The 15,466-nt window shown below is 45.7% G+C and overlaps 1 protein-coding gene across 1 annotated transcript in view; it reads right to left on the reverse strand.

Annotated features, from left to right (window-relative positions):
* fam222aa (family with sequence similarity 222 member Aa) overlaps positions 1–15,466 on the reverse strand; it is an 82,212-nt gene that overhangs the window by 23,836 nt on the left and 42,910 nt on the right. The window contains exon 2 of the mRNA XM_064937777.1: positions 14,199–14,353. Coding sequence (XP_064793849.1) covers positions 14,199–14,304 — 106 coding nt within the window. The 5' untranslated portion in view covers positions 14,305–14,353. The remainder of the gene's footprint in view (positions 1–14,198; positions 14,354–15,466) is intronic.

Genomic DNA, 15,466 nt, shown 5'->3' on the forward strand with positions numbered 1-15,466 from the left:
TGTCTGCACTACACCAGCAGCCAGGGAAAAAGGGAGAGAGAGCGTGAGAGCGCGAGAGCGCGAGAGAGAGCGAGAGCGAAAGAAGGGGAAAGAGGAAGGCCAAATAGTTAGGAGAGCGATGGAGAGAGAAGAAGGGGGAAGAGCCGAAACAGACCGACAGAGAGAAACCAGCAGTAAAGATTACAGCTTTTCAGAAAATAAACACCCTCCATTGACTCAAATCACTGTCCAATATGGGTGGATACTGTGGTCTGGATATATGAGTAAGGAATTTCATCTGGATGTGTGATAATAATGATTCCTTTTAGCCCTCAGGGATCCCCAGAGCAGAGGTGACAGGCAGGGTCAGCAAGAACACTCCATCCATGTCACACATCTGACAGTTACTCTAGGTCTAATAGCTTGGATGGCCGACCCTCTGACAAAGTTCCTGAACGCTGCTCTAGGTCTAATAGCTTGGATGGCCGACCCTCTGACACAGTTCCTGAACTCTGCTCTAGGTCTAATAGCTTGGATGGCCGACCCTCTGACAAAGTTCCTGAACGCTGCTCTAGGTCTAATAGCTTGGATGGCCGACCCTCTGACACAGTTACTGAACGCTGCTCTAGGTCTAATAGCTTGGATGGCCGACCCTCTGACACAGTTACTGAACGCTGCTCTAGGTCTAATAGCTTGGATGGCCGACCCTCTGACACAGTTCCTGAACTCTGCTCTAGGTCTAATAGCTTGGATGGCCGACCCTCTGACACAGTTACTGAACGCTGCTCTAGGTCTAATAGCTTGGATGGCCGACCCTCTGACACAGTTACTGAACGCTGCTCTAGGTCTAATAGCTTGGATGGCCGACCCTCTGACACAGTTACTGAACGCTGCTCTAGGTCTAATAGCTTGGATGGCCGACCCTCTGACAGTTACTGAACGCTGCTCTCGGTCTAATAGCTTGGATGGCCGACCCTCTGACAGTTACTGAACGCTGCTCTAGGTCTAATAGCTTGGATGGCCGACCCTCTGACACAGTTACTGAACGCTGCTCTAGGTCTAATAGCTTGGATGGCCGACCCTCTGACACAGTTACTGAACGCTGCTCTAGGTCTAATAGCTTGGATGGCCGACCCTCTGACACAGTTACTGAACGCTGCTCTAGGTCTAATAGCTTGGATGGCCGACCCTCTGACACAGTTACTGAACGCTGCTCTAGGTCTAATAGCTTGGATGGCCGACCCTCTGACACAGTTACTGAACGCTGCTCTCGGTCTAATAGCTTGGATGGCCGACCCTCTGACACAGTTACTGAACGCTGCTCTCGGTCTAATAGCCTGGATGGCCGACCCTCTGACACAGTTACTGAACGCTGCTCTCGGTCTAATAGCTTGGATGGCCAACCCTCTGACACAGTTTTTATTATTAATTCATTTTTTCACCTTAATTTAACCAGGTAGGCCAGTTGAGAACAAGTTCTCATTTACAACAGCGACCTGGCCAAGATAGAGCAAAGCAGTACGACACAAACAACACAGAGTTACACATGGAATAAACAAACGTACACACGCGCACGCACGTATATGCATATACAACACAGTTAAGACCGGCCACACTAATTCAAGTTAAAGGTTCTTTAGAAGCCAATGCTTTTAGCATTGTGCTGTGGCCAACAGCTGAAGTGTTTTCACAGTCCATCCCTCTCCTCTCTCTACATCCCTCTCCTCTCTCTACATCCCTCTCCTCTCTCTCTCTGTCTTCTCAGTCCACCCATCTCCTCTCCCTCCATCCCTCTCCTCTCTCGTCATCCCTCTCCATCTTCTCAGTCCAACCCTCTCCTCTCTCAGTCCAACCCTCTCCTCTCTCAGTCCAACCCTCTCCTCTCTCAGTCCAACCCTCTCCTCTCTCAGTCCAACCCTCTCCTCTCTCAGTCCAACCCTCTCCTCTCTCAGTCCAACCCTCTCCTCTCTCCATCTTCTCAGTCCAACCCTCTCCTCTCTCTCCATCTTCTCAGTCCAACCCTCTCCTCTCTCAGTCCAACCCTCTCCTCTCTCCATCTTCTCAGTCCAACCCTCTCCTCTCTCAGTCCAACCCTCTCCTCTCTCCATCTTCTCAGTCCAACCCTCTCCTCTCTCTCCATCTTCTCAGTCCAACCCTCTCCTCTCTCAGTCCAACCCTCTCCTCTCTCCATCTTCTCAGTCCAACCCTCTCCTCTCTCAGTCCAACCCTCTCCTCTCTCCATCTTCTCAGTCCAACCCTCTCCTCTCTCAGTCCAACCCTCTCCTCTCTCCATCTTCTCAGTCCAACCCTCTCCTCTCTCAGTCCAACCCTCTCCTCTCTCCATCTTCTCAGTCCAACCCTCTCCTCTCTCCCATCTTCTCAGTCCAACCCTCTCCTCTCTCAGTCCAACCCTCTCCTCTCTCCATCTTCTCAGTCCAACCCTCTCCTCTCTCAGTCCAACCCTCTCCTCTCTCCATCTTCTCAGTCCAACCCTCTCCATCTTCTCAGTCCAACCCTTTCCTCTCTCCATCTTCTCAGTCCAACCCTTTCCTCTCTCCATCTTCTCAGTCCAACCCTTTCCTCTCTCCATCTTCTCAGTCCAACCCTTTCCTCTCTCCATCTTCTCAGTCCAACCCTTTCCTCTCTCCATCTTCTCAGTCCAACCCTTTCCTCTCTCCATCTTCTCAGTCCAACCCTCTCCTCTCTCTCCATCTTCTCAGTCCAACCCTTTCCTCTCTCAGTCCAACCCTTTCCTCTCTCAGTCCAACCCTTTCCTCTCTCTCCATCTTCTCAGTCCAACCCTTACAGTCATCTTTAACTGGACTGAATGGACAGAGGCCAGGGGAAAACTGTCTCAGTCACCATAGGCAATGCTGGATATGGACAGCAACTGTAAAATGATCCATCCGAAAGATGGCGTCGTTAGTAAGAGCACTACGACATTGTTTATGAAGAAAGAGTCCTAATCTTGGCAGTGACAACAAAAATCTCACAGCCCCCATGACACCAATGTGCAACACCTCCGCAGCATCCTACGCCCCAGCCCACTGAGGGCTCAGCTCAGGAGATGGCGGGGGCTACCATGTCATTTCCTGTGGGACAGCAGGGGCTGTGGACACTCCTTCCCCTATTAGTAATATGGTGCCACTGTCATGCACCTGTGATGCCCAAATGCCAGCGAGCTGGGAGGGGGGTTTTGCTTGGAACGGGAGCCTACAGTATGTTTCTAAACCAAGTCCCACTGTGGCCAAAACTAGAGCGGTGGCCTGCCTCCCAGAGCCTAACTGCACTATGCAGTAACAATACTCCACACCCCCACCCACACGCCACCTCCTTGCACCATTAACAGACGGCAGAGGGCAGAGCAAAGAGGCATGGCACTGTGGGATGCGGCCCGCCGGAAATGACCATCAGAGTGCCAGCGCTGAGATGCCCTCCACCATCCTGGCACAACAGAGCGCCAGTGAGCATGAGACAGGCTGCTAGTGCTTGTACTGCTTGCTCAGACTGTGCCTGTCCTCAAAACCATGCTCAGGCCTGGGTTCAAATAGTCTTTGTTTTCTTCTTTTTTTTAACGCCTTCCTTCGGTGCCAAATTAGGGCGGGTTTGAACTTTCGGGACTATTCCATTGGTTCCATGGTGCCGAGCAAGCTCAATCAATTGTAGGTGAAGTTGTTACCTTATGAAAACAAATTGGTGCTTTCAAAAATGTAAAAAAAAATATATATGGGTGGCTGTTGTAGAGATAGACTTAGGGATACTGAGAAGAGTGTGTATATCAGGGAGTGTGGGCAGGGGGTGGAGCATGGAATCCTTGGCTGTCAATCACCTCTCATTTTGAAAAAAAAATCCTTCTGACCTCTCTCTCTCTCTCTCTGTTCTCTGGCTAAAGCGGAATAAGTGGAATAATGATGGCGGCAGGCTGGCCTTGTGCAGGGAGTCTGTGGAATTCCAAACAGGGGATGGAAAAGAGAGGCAGTTCAATCAGTGCATGCAGATTCTCCCCGGGTCCACCGCTGCTTCTCTCCCTCTCTCTTATACCCTCCCTTTCTCTCTCCTCCACTCTGCATTTCCACTCCAATCCTCCCTCCCTCCGGGCTCAAAGGCAATCAGGGAAAAGGTTTGCTATTTCTGCTGCCACTCGTGACCACATTTAAATATTCTACAGAAAACCTTTCCCTTTTTCTCCCCACTTAACAGGTCGTGGAGGTACAGTACTTCAATTGGATATTGAAGGGTAATTCTACTGTCATGTCTACCTCTGGCTCAAACACGAGAGCGAGAGAAAGAGCGAGAGACTGGAAGTCATTATCTGGAACATAGGCCGTGTCTATATAGTACACTACTTTTTGACCAGGTCGCACAGAATATCAGCATAGAAAAAGAATGACTATAACTGACATTCCCATTCTTTTATTTCTTGTTCTACTCATTCTCCATGCACCTCCCCGATTGGCTTCCAAAGGCCTGCTGGATGATGATGTCAGCATGCCTTCTGGACATTGGGTTTAGAGCCAGGGCCTGCTGTTGGCTGGAGGCATGACAGGGAGACACAGATTGAACCTGAAGTCTGATCCAATCACAGGACAGAGCCCGAGAGGTCTGATCCAATCACGGGGCAGACACAGGAGCGGCTGTGACATGTGCGGTCTAACGAGGGAAGGACCTACGGCGGTCCGACCAGAGAAAAGAAGAACCCACCAACGTACAGAACCCATTCTGACAGGCCTGTCACAAACACACCATATGGATAGCCACGAGCGTCATCATCACTCCTGCTTATCTTGCCAACATTAAACCCACCATACAAGAAAACAAATTACGTTATAGAGAATAAAATGGCCTGGACACATTCTTATATTCTTGTCAAATTGTAGACTGAAATCATGTAGGTGAAATTCTGTAGAGAGTACAGTACAGTGTCTTCTGTCTGGGGCTAGAAAGAGGTGCTATGGAAGGGCTGCTGCGTGCTGCTGTGCTGCGGTCCTGCCCAGCCCTCTTAGAGCTACTAACTCAAACCTCAGAACCCTTCTCTGTCCACACCTCCCCATCTAGGGAGAGGCCAGTTCCACGGGGGCTGAAGGCTGAGGAAGTGAGAGGGGGACTGAGGTCAGTGGCATCCTTCTCCCCGAAAGGCCCAGGGTCTCCCCTCGCTCTCCTCTGACTGGGCTTCCCCTCTCTGGGGAACTGCTTGACAAGAGACCTTGACTCCACCGCCGTCTCCTCCCCTACCTCCATCTAGGGCAGCGTATACATTAGCTGCAGACGGGCATGATGGGCGGTTGGACGCTACAAATGTCACCTACAAAAGGAGATTTAATCAAAAATGACAGGGCCTGGCGCAGGGAGTGTGCAGCCACATACTCTGGGAATTTGGGGATGCTGAAAGCAAGTGCCTATGATTTATAATTTAAGTAATGCCTCCACACTCCTTTTAATTCCACGGCCAGAAAGATAAAAACATTCACCCAGTGAGCAGTGGCCTGTATTCAACAATGCCAAGGGAAGCCAGCCCCCCTCCTCCCCCCAAAAATCTCCAATTTTTATTTTATTTTTACATTTCTGTATTTTTTAAAAACGTTTCTTCATCTCTGTGTTTCATAACTTGCCTTCAATTCGCAAGAGGCTAAATGTATCTCACCGGAGAAAGCATCGGAGGGAGAGAAACAGCACCCCTCTGTCTCTGTATGTGTAGGCCATTTATCTAAAGTGCCGTCTGGTCAAAAAGAGTATTACATTGTTGCTACCCATAGCATTGAATGCAGGGGAAGCCAGAGACCACTTTGCTTCCCTTGATATTTATTTTTTATACTAATAGCCGATCATCATTGAGCTAAAGTGAGTGAGCTCAACTGTGAATGGTCCTGGCTCACCAAAAAACAGCGTCAAGGGAAGCCAGTTTGGATTTGGATTCACACACATCACAAGCCAAACATAATTTACAGAAAAAAATTGAATTGTTGTGTCTCTTTATGTCATTGTCCTCCGGTGGCTGGCTAACTAGCTAAAATGGTCCCTTTCCTGAATTAGCCATGGATGGAGATAGGGATTTAGACTTGTGGTTTTACTTAGTTCTCCGCACGATCAAATGATTATAACGGAGATTCTGATCCAACCATAAATTCATACATTGTTGTGCCCCTGGCCTGAGAAGATGAAAGTTCAATATGTAGCTAGATGTAGTAGGCTAATGTTAACTAGCTGGCCTAGTGCATCGTTACCCATGAACATAACTTAGGCTAGCGAGCAAGCATTTTAGCCAGGTAGCCTAGGACAACAAAAACTAAAAGCGTGTACTATATGACAGAGATGTGTGACGAGTAGGTGTTCCAATACACTACATGACCAAAAGTATCTTAGTTGTCACTGTATAGGTGATTTGATGATGAAATATTGAAGTTGAAGTGGTGCTGGAATAGTGGAGGCAGCTCCTGTTTTCTTTGTGACTTGCGGTAAATCTCCGTGGTTCTAAATCAATAGTTGTTTAGTTTTTTAGTAGTCCGAAAATGTCTGAAACATTAACTTGCTTTACCGTGCTGTAGTAGGTCATGTACAGTTGAAGTCGTAAATTTACCTACACCTTAGCCAAATACATTTAAACTCAGTTTTTCACAAATTCCTGACACCAGATCCTAGTAAATATTCCCTGTTTTAGGTCAGTTAGGATTACAACTTTATTTTAAGAATGTGAAATGTCAGAATAATAGTAGAGAGAATGATGTATTTCAGCTTTTATTTATTTCATCACATTCCCAGTGGGTCAAACGTTTACATACTGTACACTCAATTAGTAATAGGTAGCATTGCTTTTACTTTTTTACATGGGTCAAACGATTCAGGTAGCCTTCCACAAGCTTCCCACAATAAGTTGGGTGACTATTGGCCCATTCCTCCTGACAGAGCTGGTGTAACTGAGTCAGGTTTGTAAGGCCTCCTTGCTCGCACACGCTTTTTCAGTTCAGCCCACACATTTTCTATAGGATTGTGGTCAGGGCTTTGTGATGGCCACTCCAATACCTTGACTTTGTTGTCCTTAAGCCATTTTGCCACAACTTTGGAAGTATGCTTTGGGTCATTGTCCATTTGGAAGACCCATTTGCGACCAAGCTTTAACTTCCTGACTGATGTCTTGAGATGTTGCTTCAATATATCCACATAATTTTCCATCCTCATGATGCCATCTATTTTGTGAAGTGCACCAATCCCTCTTGCAGCAAAGCACCCCATAACATGATGCTGCCACCCCCGTGCTTCATGGTTGGGATGGTGTTCTTCGGCTTGCAAGCCTCCCCCTTTTCCCTCCAAACATAACAATGGTAATTATGGCCAAAGAGTTCTATTTTTGTTTCATCAGACCAGAGGACATTTCTACAAAAAGTACGATCTTTGTCCCATGTGCAGTTGCAAACTGTAGTCTGGCTTTTTATGACGGTTTTGGAGCAGTGGCTTCTTCCTTGCTGAGGGGCCTTTCAGGTTATGTCAATATAGGACTTGTTTTACTGTGGATATAGATACTTTTGTACCTGTTTCCTCCAGCATCTTCACAAGGTTCTTTGCTGTTGTTCCGGGATTGATTTGCACTTTTCGCACCAAAGTGCATTCATCTCTAGGAGACAGAACATGTCTCCTTCCTGAGCTGCGTGGTCCCATGGTGTTTATACTTGCATACTATTATTTGTAGAGATGAACGTGGTACCTTCAGGCATTTGGAAATTGATCCCAGGATGAACCAGACTTGTGGAGGTCTACAATTCTTTTTCTGAGGTCTTGGCTGATTTCTTTTGATTTTCCCATGATGTCAAGCAAAGAGGCAATGAGTTTGAAGGTAGGCCTTGAAATACATCCACAGGTACACCTCCAAATGACTCAAATGTTGTCAATAAGTCCATCAGAATCTTCTAAAGCCATGACATAATTTTCTGGAATTTTCCAAGCTGTTTAAAGTCAACAAAGTCACTAAAGTCAACTTAGTGTATGTAAACTTCTGACCCACTGGAATTGTGATACAGTGAATTATAAGTGAAATAATCTGTCTGTAAACAATTGTAGGAAAAATTACTTAGAAAGTAAATGAAGTAGATGTCCTAACCGACTTGCCAAAATCATAGTTCGTTAACAAGAAATGTGTGGAGTGGTTGAAAAACGAGTTTTAATGACTACAACCTAAGTGTATGTAAACTTCCGACTTCAACTGTAACTGCTTGCTTGTGGACTTCACCGGACAGATGTTGCTCTCTGGTTGAATTTATCTTTAACACCGTGTCTCCTTATTGTCTTTACCACCGTTATATGTACAAAGGCCAAGGCTCAGGATATGAACTTATAGGTTATATACGCAACTGTTAAAACACATTTTTCCTGGCTTGGCTTCCTCAGTGGTATTACCTACACACGGGTATTTTTAAGCCCCCCCCCCTCCTCCCGTTTCTCCCGCTAAGCTCTGTGCGCTCAGGGGAAATTGATTGTCTGGCAAGCCGATCTGAATGCTTTCCGCCAGTTAAGTCCTTTTTTATTGAGGATATGAGGTATTTTTAATGGGAGTCACGTCAATGAACTGTGCAGCCCCTCTGCATTTACATGCAGGGGGGGGGTTCTAATACCCCTGCTGCCCCACTCCTCACCCCCCCACCCACCGCCACTTTCCTAAGCACCCACCCTTCTCACTGCTTTTGTGCAAAGGACAGAAGATGCAAATGGGAGAGCAGCTCCCCTCTCCTGTCACTGCCAGGTAACAATCTCCCTCACACCCTCTTTCTCTCTGTGAGCGGTTGGAATCGTTCAGGCTAGGCAGAGACAGGCAGCAGCGTTCTACTGAGAGCCCGGGTCAACTTACCCCACAACGCCGCCTCCTCGTCCCTCATCTCTAACTGGGCCGCGGGTGATCGATCGACAATGACCTAGCTTTGCACGAGGGAGCTCAGTGTGTGCCCACGTTCCCCCGGCCAAAGCCGACATCTGCCCCTCCGAACCCCTTTTGAGCCTGGCTGAACAATCCCCTCTCTCATTGAGGGGCAACGGCTATAGAGTACAGTACAATTCTGAAATCCAACACACAGTCTCACCTTCGCCGGGACAGAAAGGAGGCCAGTCTTCTCAAATACACTCATTGTAAACCTCAATGCGGCCACGGTGGTAATCTTTCAATCAACTGATTTAACTGGTAGACAGAAAGACAGAGAGCGAGAGAAGGGGGGATAAGGAGAAACTGTTCTTTTTATCTATGGATTCTAACTCAGACTCCCACTGGCTGCTCTTCAATAAGAGGCCCAGGGAGGAAGTGGGCTAATCCTGTCCAAATTGGAAGGAATCGATTAAGACGGCCATTCGAGGCCGACCTTTTGTCCTCGCACTCTTCATTTCTCCCCTCTTAATCACTTTCTCATTCACTCAACTGGACGGGCTTCACTCCACTATAGGTCTGCTCCATCCTCATGGAACCAGGAAACACTAACGTAAGGTCTGAACAACCAGGTCCTCTCTTTACCTCTCCCCTTTGATAATTGACGCAAACAGGGGAAGGACATTGTTGAAAGCTAATTGGCCTGTCAGACCCAGGTTAGTATTTCATTTCTTGCCCTACAGCCAATCAGGGGCGTCGATAGCTGGGTAGAGCGAGGAAGGGGAGCAGGCACTGCTATCCCCATTAAAGGAGTAACATGTAACCTTTTAGCCATAAAAAGATTTTCGGGGGGGTGGGGGGGGGGGGGTTTAAACTTGAGAACGCTGAGTATCGCTTTACAACCTTATCGTACTTTAAAAAACATCTGTTACAAGTTGTCAACCTTGCAAACATGAATCAATCATGCAACAGTGAAAGGTGTACACAAGCTGGCCAGAACAATAAAGCTATTTTATTGTGGCGTGCGGAAGTCAGACAAGTATGTTTCCTTTACTACTAGTGATATGCTATTGAAAAGTAGGCCTATTAGCAGGTGAAATTGTTACATGTAACAATAGTTCCTTTAAGCTTCCCTAAGCGGAGGTAAAAATTGCTAGGTTAGTGTGCTCCTTCTCTACTTCCCCTTTAATCGGCTTGTGAGGTCCTAGGACCACCACACAAACATAGAACGTTCCCAGAGTATTTAGTGCCCTATAAGCGTAACAGCCCGCCACACACACACAAACAGGACAGTTTTGTTCCACTAAAGGGTTAATCCTAAGGCTTCAGGGAATTTAGGCAGAAATTCACCTTCTAGTGGGAATACGGCAGCTTTCTTTAATCCTTAGCTGGTCCAAACTAGTTTCTAGTTTCTTTCCCCTCCCGGTTTACATAACTTCCCATGGACATACAGTGTTTCATGTGAGGGAAGTTGGAGGCTTGTGTTCTGGGCTCAAACAGAGCAGCTGTGGTGCTTTACAGCCAGCCCACCGTGCCGCAGAGGCAGGGGCCAGACACTGTAAATGTTTACACACCCCGAGGGTCCCCGAGGGTCACCCAGGGCAAGGGAGGCACATTAAACACTAACACTGTTCAAACGCGGCGTTGCCAGGACTGCACAGTCAGCACAGCTAAACAGTCCCTCTCTTCACAATGAGGAACAACACGGCAACCCCAAAGACTCACTTTACTGTAAGTGCACACCACATCAAATACAGTGCCTTGACTTTTTCCACATTTGTTGTGTTACAGAGTGAAATTAAAATGGATTAAATTGAGATTGTGTGTCACTGATCTACACACAATATCCCATAATGTCAAAGTGGAGTAAAAATGTGCTTAACAAGTTACATAATAAGTGGCATAGACTCACTCTGCATGCAGTAATAGTGGTTAACATGATTTTTGAATGACTACTCCATCTCTGTACCCCACACATAGAATTATCTGTAAGGTACACAAAGAACAGGGACGTTAAACAAAGTTTCACAAAGCAGGGCACCTATTGGTAGATGGGTGTGGAAAAAAAAGCAGACACTGACTATCCCTTTGAGCATCCTGGAGTTATTAACTACACTTTGGATGGTGTACCACTACGCCCACTCACTAAAAAGATACAAGCATCCTTCCTAACTCAGCTGCTGGAGAGAAAGGAAACCGCGCAGGGATTTCACCATGAGGCCAATGGTGACTTTAAAACAGTTATAGAGTTTAATGGCTGTGATAGAACTGAGGATGGATCAACATTGTAGTTACTCCTCAATACTAACCTAAATGACAAAGTGAAAAGAAGAAAGCCTGTACAGAATACAATTATTCCAAAACTGCTGCAAAAAAAATGTGGTAAAGAAATTAACTTGTTACCCTGAATACAAAGCATTGTTTGGGGCAAATCCAACATATCACTGAGTAACACTTCATATTTTCAATCATGGTGGAGGCTGCATCATGTTATATGTATGCTTGTCATCGGCATGGACTAAGGAGTTTTTTGGGGTTACAAAAAAACCTGGTTCAGTCTGCTTTCCAACAGACACTGGAAACAAATTCATCTTTCAGCAGGAAAATTACAAACATACGCTGGGGTTGGTTCCCAAGACGATATTGAAATGTTCCCAAGTGGCCTAGTTACAGTTTGCTCCTTGAAAATCTATGGCAAGACTTGAAAATGCCTGTCTAGCGATGATCAAGAACCAACTTGACAGAGCTTGATTTTTTTAAAGAATAAAATGGGCAAATATTGTACAATCCAGGTATGCAAAGCTCTTAGAGACTTACCAAAAAACTCTCATATCTGTAATCATTGCCAACGAGGTTGAATACTTGTCTAATCAAGATGTGTTTTGTTTTACATACGTCCACAGACGACGCAATCTCAACCACACTGCACACTGCCCTAACCCATCTGGACAAGAGGAATACCTATGTGAGAATGCTGTTCATCGACTACAGCTCGGCATTTAACACCATAGTACCCTCCAAGCTCGTCATCAAGCTCGAGACCCTGGGTCTCGACCCCGCCCTGTGCAACTGGGTACTGGACTTCCTGATGGGCCGCCCCCAGGTGGTGAGGGTAGGCAACAACATCTCCACCCCGCTGATCCTCAACACTGGGGCCCCACAAGGGTGCGTTCTGAGCCCTCTCCTGTACTCCCTGTTCAACCACGACTGCGCGGCAACGCACGCCTCCAACTCAATCATCAAGTTTAAGGACGACACAACAGTGGTAGGCTTGATTACCAACAACGACGAGACGGCCTACAGGGAGGAGGTGAGGGCCCTCGGAGTGTGGTGTCAGGACAATAACCTCACATTCAACGTCAACAAAACTAAGGAGATGATTGTGGACTTCAGGAAACAGCAGAGGGAACACCCCCCTATCCACATCGATGGAACAGTAGTGGAGAGGGTAGTAAGTTTTAAGTTCCTCAGCATACACATCACAGACAAACTGAATCCACTCACACAGACGGCATCGTGAAGAAGGCGCAGCAGCGCCTCTTCAACCTCAGGAGGCTGAAGAAATTCGGCTTGTCACCAAAAGCACTCACAAACTTCTACAGATGCACAATCGAGAGCATCCTGGCGGGCTGTATCACCGCCTGGTACGGCAACTGCTCCGCCCACAACCGTAAGGCTCTCCAGAGGGTAGTGAGGTCTGCACAACGTATCACCGGGGGCAAACTACCTGCCCTCCAGGACACCTACACCACCCGATGTTACAGGAAGGCCATAAAGATCATCAAGGACAACACCCACCCGAGCCACTGCCTGTTCACCCCGCTATCATCCAGAAGGCGAGGTCAGTACAGGTGCATCAAAGCTGGGACCGAGAGACTGAAAAACAGCTTCTATCTCAAGGCCATCAGACTGTTAAACAGCAACCACTAACATTGAGTGGCTGCTGCCAACACACTCACTCAACTCCAGCCACTTCAATAATGGGAATTGATGGGAAAGGATGTAAAATATATCACTAGCCACTTTAGACAATGCTACCTAATATAATGTTTACATACCCTACATTATTCATCTCATATGTATACGTATATACTGTACTCTATCATCTACTGCATCCTTATGTAATACATGTATCACAAGCCACTTTAACTATGCCACTTTGTTTACATACTCATCTCATATGTATATACTGTACTCGATACCATCTACTGTATCTTGCCTATGCTGCTCTGCACCATCACTCATTCATATCTTTATGTACATATTGTTTATCCCCTTACACTGTGTATAAGAAATTAGTTTTGGAATTGTTAGTTAGATTACTTGTTGGTTATTACTGCATTGTCGGAACTGGAAGCACAAGCGTTTCGCTACACTCGCATTAACATCTGCTAACCATGTGTATGTGACAAATAAAATTTGATTTGATTTTCGATCTGGTTATTTCTTATACCTTGCACAAATAGCCGACAGCTGTGGCTGTCTGTCCGGAGTTTAATGGCGCAGGAAACTCTGAGGGCCCAGAATATTTTATACAATGTTTCAAGTTTGCTAACACAAGATTTTGGATCAAGTTCATTATTGATACAATGTTTCAAGTTCCTTGCAGACAGGCCATGTGTAGCCAATGTGACTTATAGGATATTTAATCTTTATCGGGATATTTTCTACTTGGGGGCTGCAATGTTTTTACTTATTGGCTTAAGGGAGGCTATTTGTACATATAGGCAATGGCAATAGAAGTTACTTTTAGATTTGTATCATTTTCATTTAGATATAATTTTGATTAACCACATGACATTGATTTGTAGATATTTAGACTTATTATAAATTAAATGAAACTGTTCCACGAAAATGTGCATATGAAAATCATAACTGGCATGCAGAACAATAGAAATGGTACGATAACATGGCACTCCAAATGGAAAAGGTTTCAGACTGCTGGTGTAGCCTATTACCAGCAACTTCAGGAGAGTAATGGCAGAATCTGCTAAGGCCAGTAGCAACGGGCAGCGGGGGGAGGGGGACATGTTTTCCCCCTTCTGGTTAGGCTATATTGATCTCTGGCTCCCTCTTTAGTAATTTGTGTTTCTTCATTTTTCATTGAAGTGCATAAAGCTCAGTAGCCTACATATAGTTGAATGTATTCAAACAGTGTGTCTATATATGGAAAAATACACATTTAACATTTCGTCCAATCGATTGGTTGAAAGAACAGACGACTCTCGGTCGACCAAGATTTTCATTAGTCGGGGACAGCCCTGGTAAAAAGTCAAGAGGTGTGAATACTTTCTAAAGGCACTGTACGTTTGGAAACAACAAATAACGTCAACCTAACAAAACCTTTGACCTTTCTTATATTTCCTTGTCGTGGACTTACATTTTCGGCTTAGTGCTTGAGGTGGCTCCAGGGCCTTGCTAGCACACAGGGGGTGCTGGGAGGATGGGATGGGAGGGTTCTGCCTCCTCTGCAGGCAGGCCAGCATGGTGGGGGGGTGGGGAGACAACTACAGCCGGAGGACTGCCAAGGCCAACCTGGGGGAGAAAGAGAACGAGAGAAGGGAACAAAGAAAGAATGTGAGAAAAGCATCAGAACAGAAGAAGCAAAACTTCACGGGCTTGGAAGTCTGTGAAGCTCAGTAGCAGGCTGGGACAAGGACTGGCTCGATGCCGCCTACAACTGCCTGTCTTCTTAGGAACTGTGACAATGATAAACATGCACCTGCCCTGTGCTGGGGGCAGAAGAGGCCAAACAGGTTAGAGGAAGGAGGGTCCAAACTGTCGCTTTCAAACATGGCATCTGCTCTAGCTTGACTTCTGTCTATCAGATACACCTCTTTCTAACTAACACAAAGTGCCTTCAGAAATTATTCACACCCCTTAACTTTTTCCACATTTTGTTGTGTTACAGCCGTATTCTGAAACGGATTATATAGTTTTTTTCCCTCATCAATCTACACACAATACATAATGACAAAGCAAAAACAGGTTTTTAGACATTTTGCACATTTATTAAAAATACAAAACGGAACTATCACCAGTGGTAAAGTATCAATTGTGATACTTGAGTAAAAGTATAGATACCTTAATAGAAAATTACTCAAGTAAAAGTAAAGGTCACCGAGTAAAATACTACTTGAGTAAAAGTCTAAAAGTATTTGGCTCTAAATATACTTAAGTATCAAAAGTAAAAGTATAAATAATTTCAAATTCCTTAAAATGCACTGATAGCCAGGGGGAACACTCATTTACAAATTATGCACTTGTGTTTAGTAAGTTTGCCAGATCAGAGGCAGTAGGGATGACCACGTGTTATCTTGATAAGTTTTCCTGTCAGCTTAGCATTCAAAACATAACGAGTACTTTTGGGTGTCACGGAAAATGTATGGAGTAAAAACTACATTATTTTCTTTAGGAATGTAGTGAAGTAAATGTTGTCAAAAAATAAATAGTAAAGTAAAGTGCAGATACCCAATAAAACTACTTAAGTAGTACTTTGAAGTATTTATACTTACGTACTTTACATCACTGAATAGAACATTTACATAAGCATTCAGACTTATGCTTGGCACAGCGGTATTTGGGGAGTTTCTCCCATTCTTCTCTGCAGATCATCTCAAGCTCTGTCACGTTGGATGGGGAGCGTCG

Source organism: Oncorhynchus masou, chromosome 25 (genome assembly GCF_036934945.1).
Source record: "Oncorhynchus masou masou isolate Uvic2021 chromosome 25, UVic_Omas_1.1, whole genome shotgun sequence".
Taxonomy (NCBI): domain Eukaryota; kingdom Metazoa; phylum Chordata; class Actinopteri; order Salmoniformes; family Salmonidae; genus Oncorhynchus; species Oncorhynchus masou.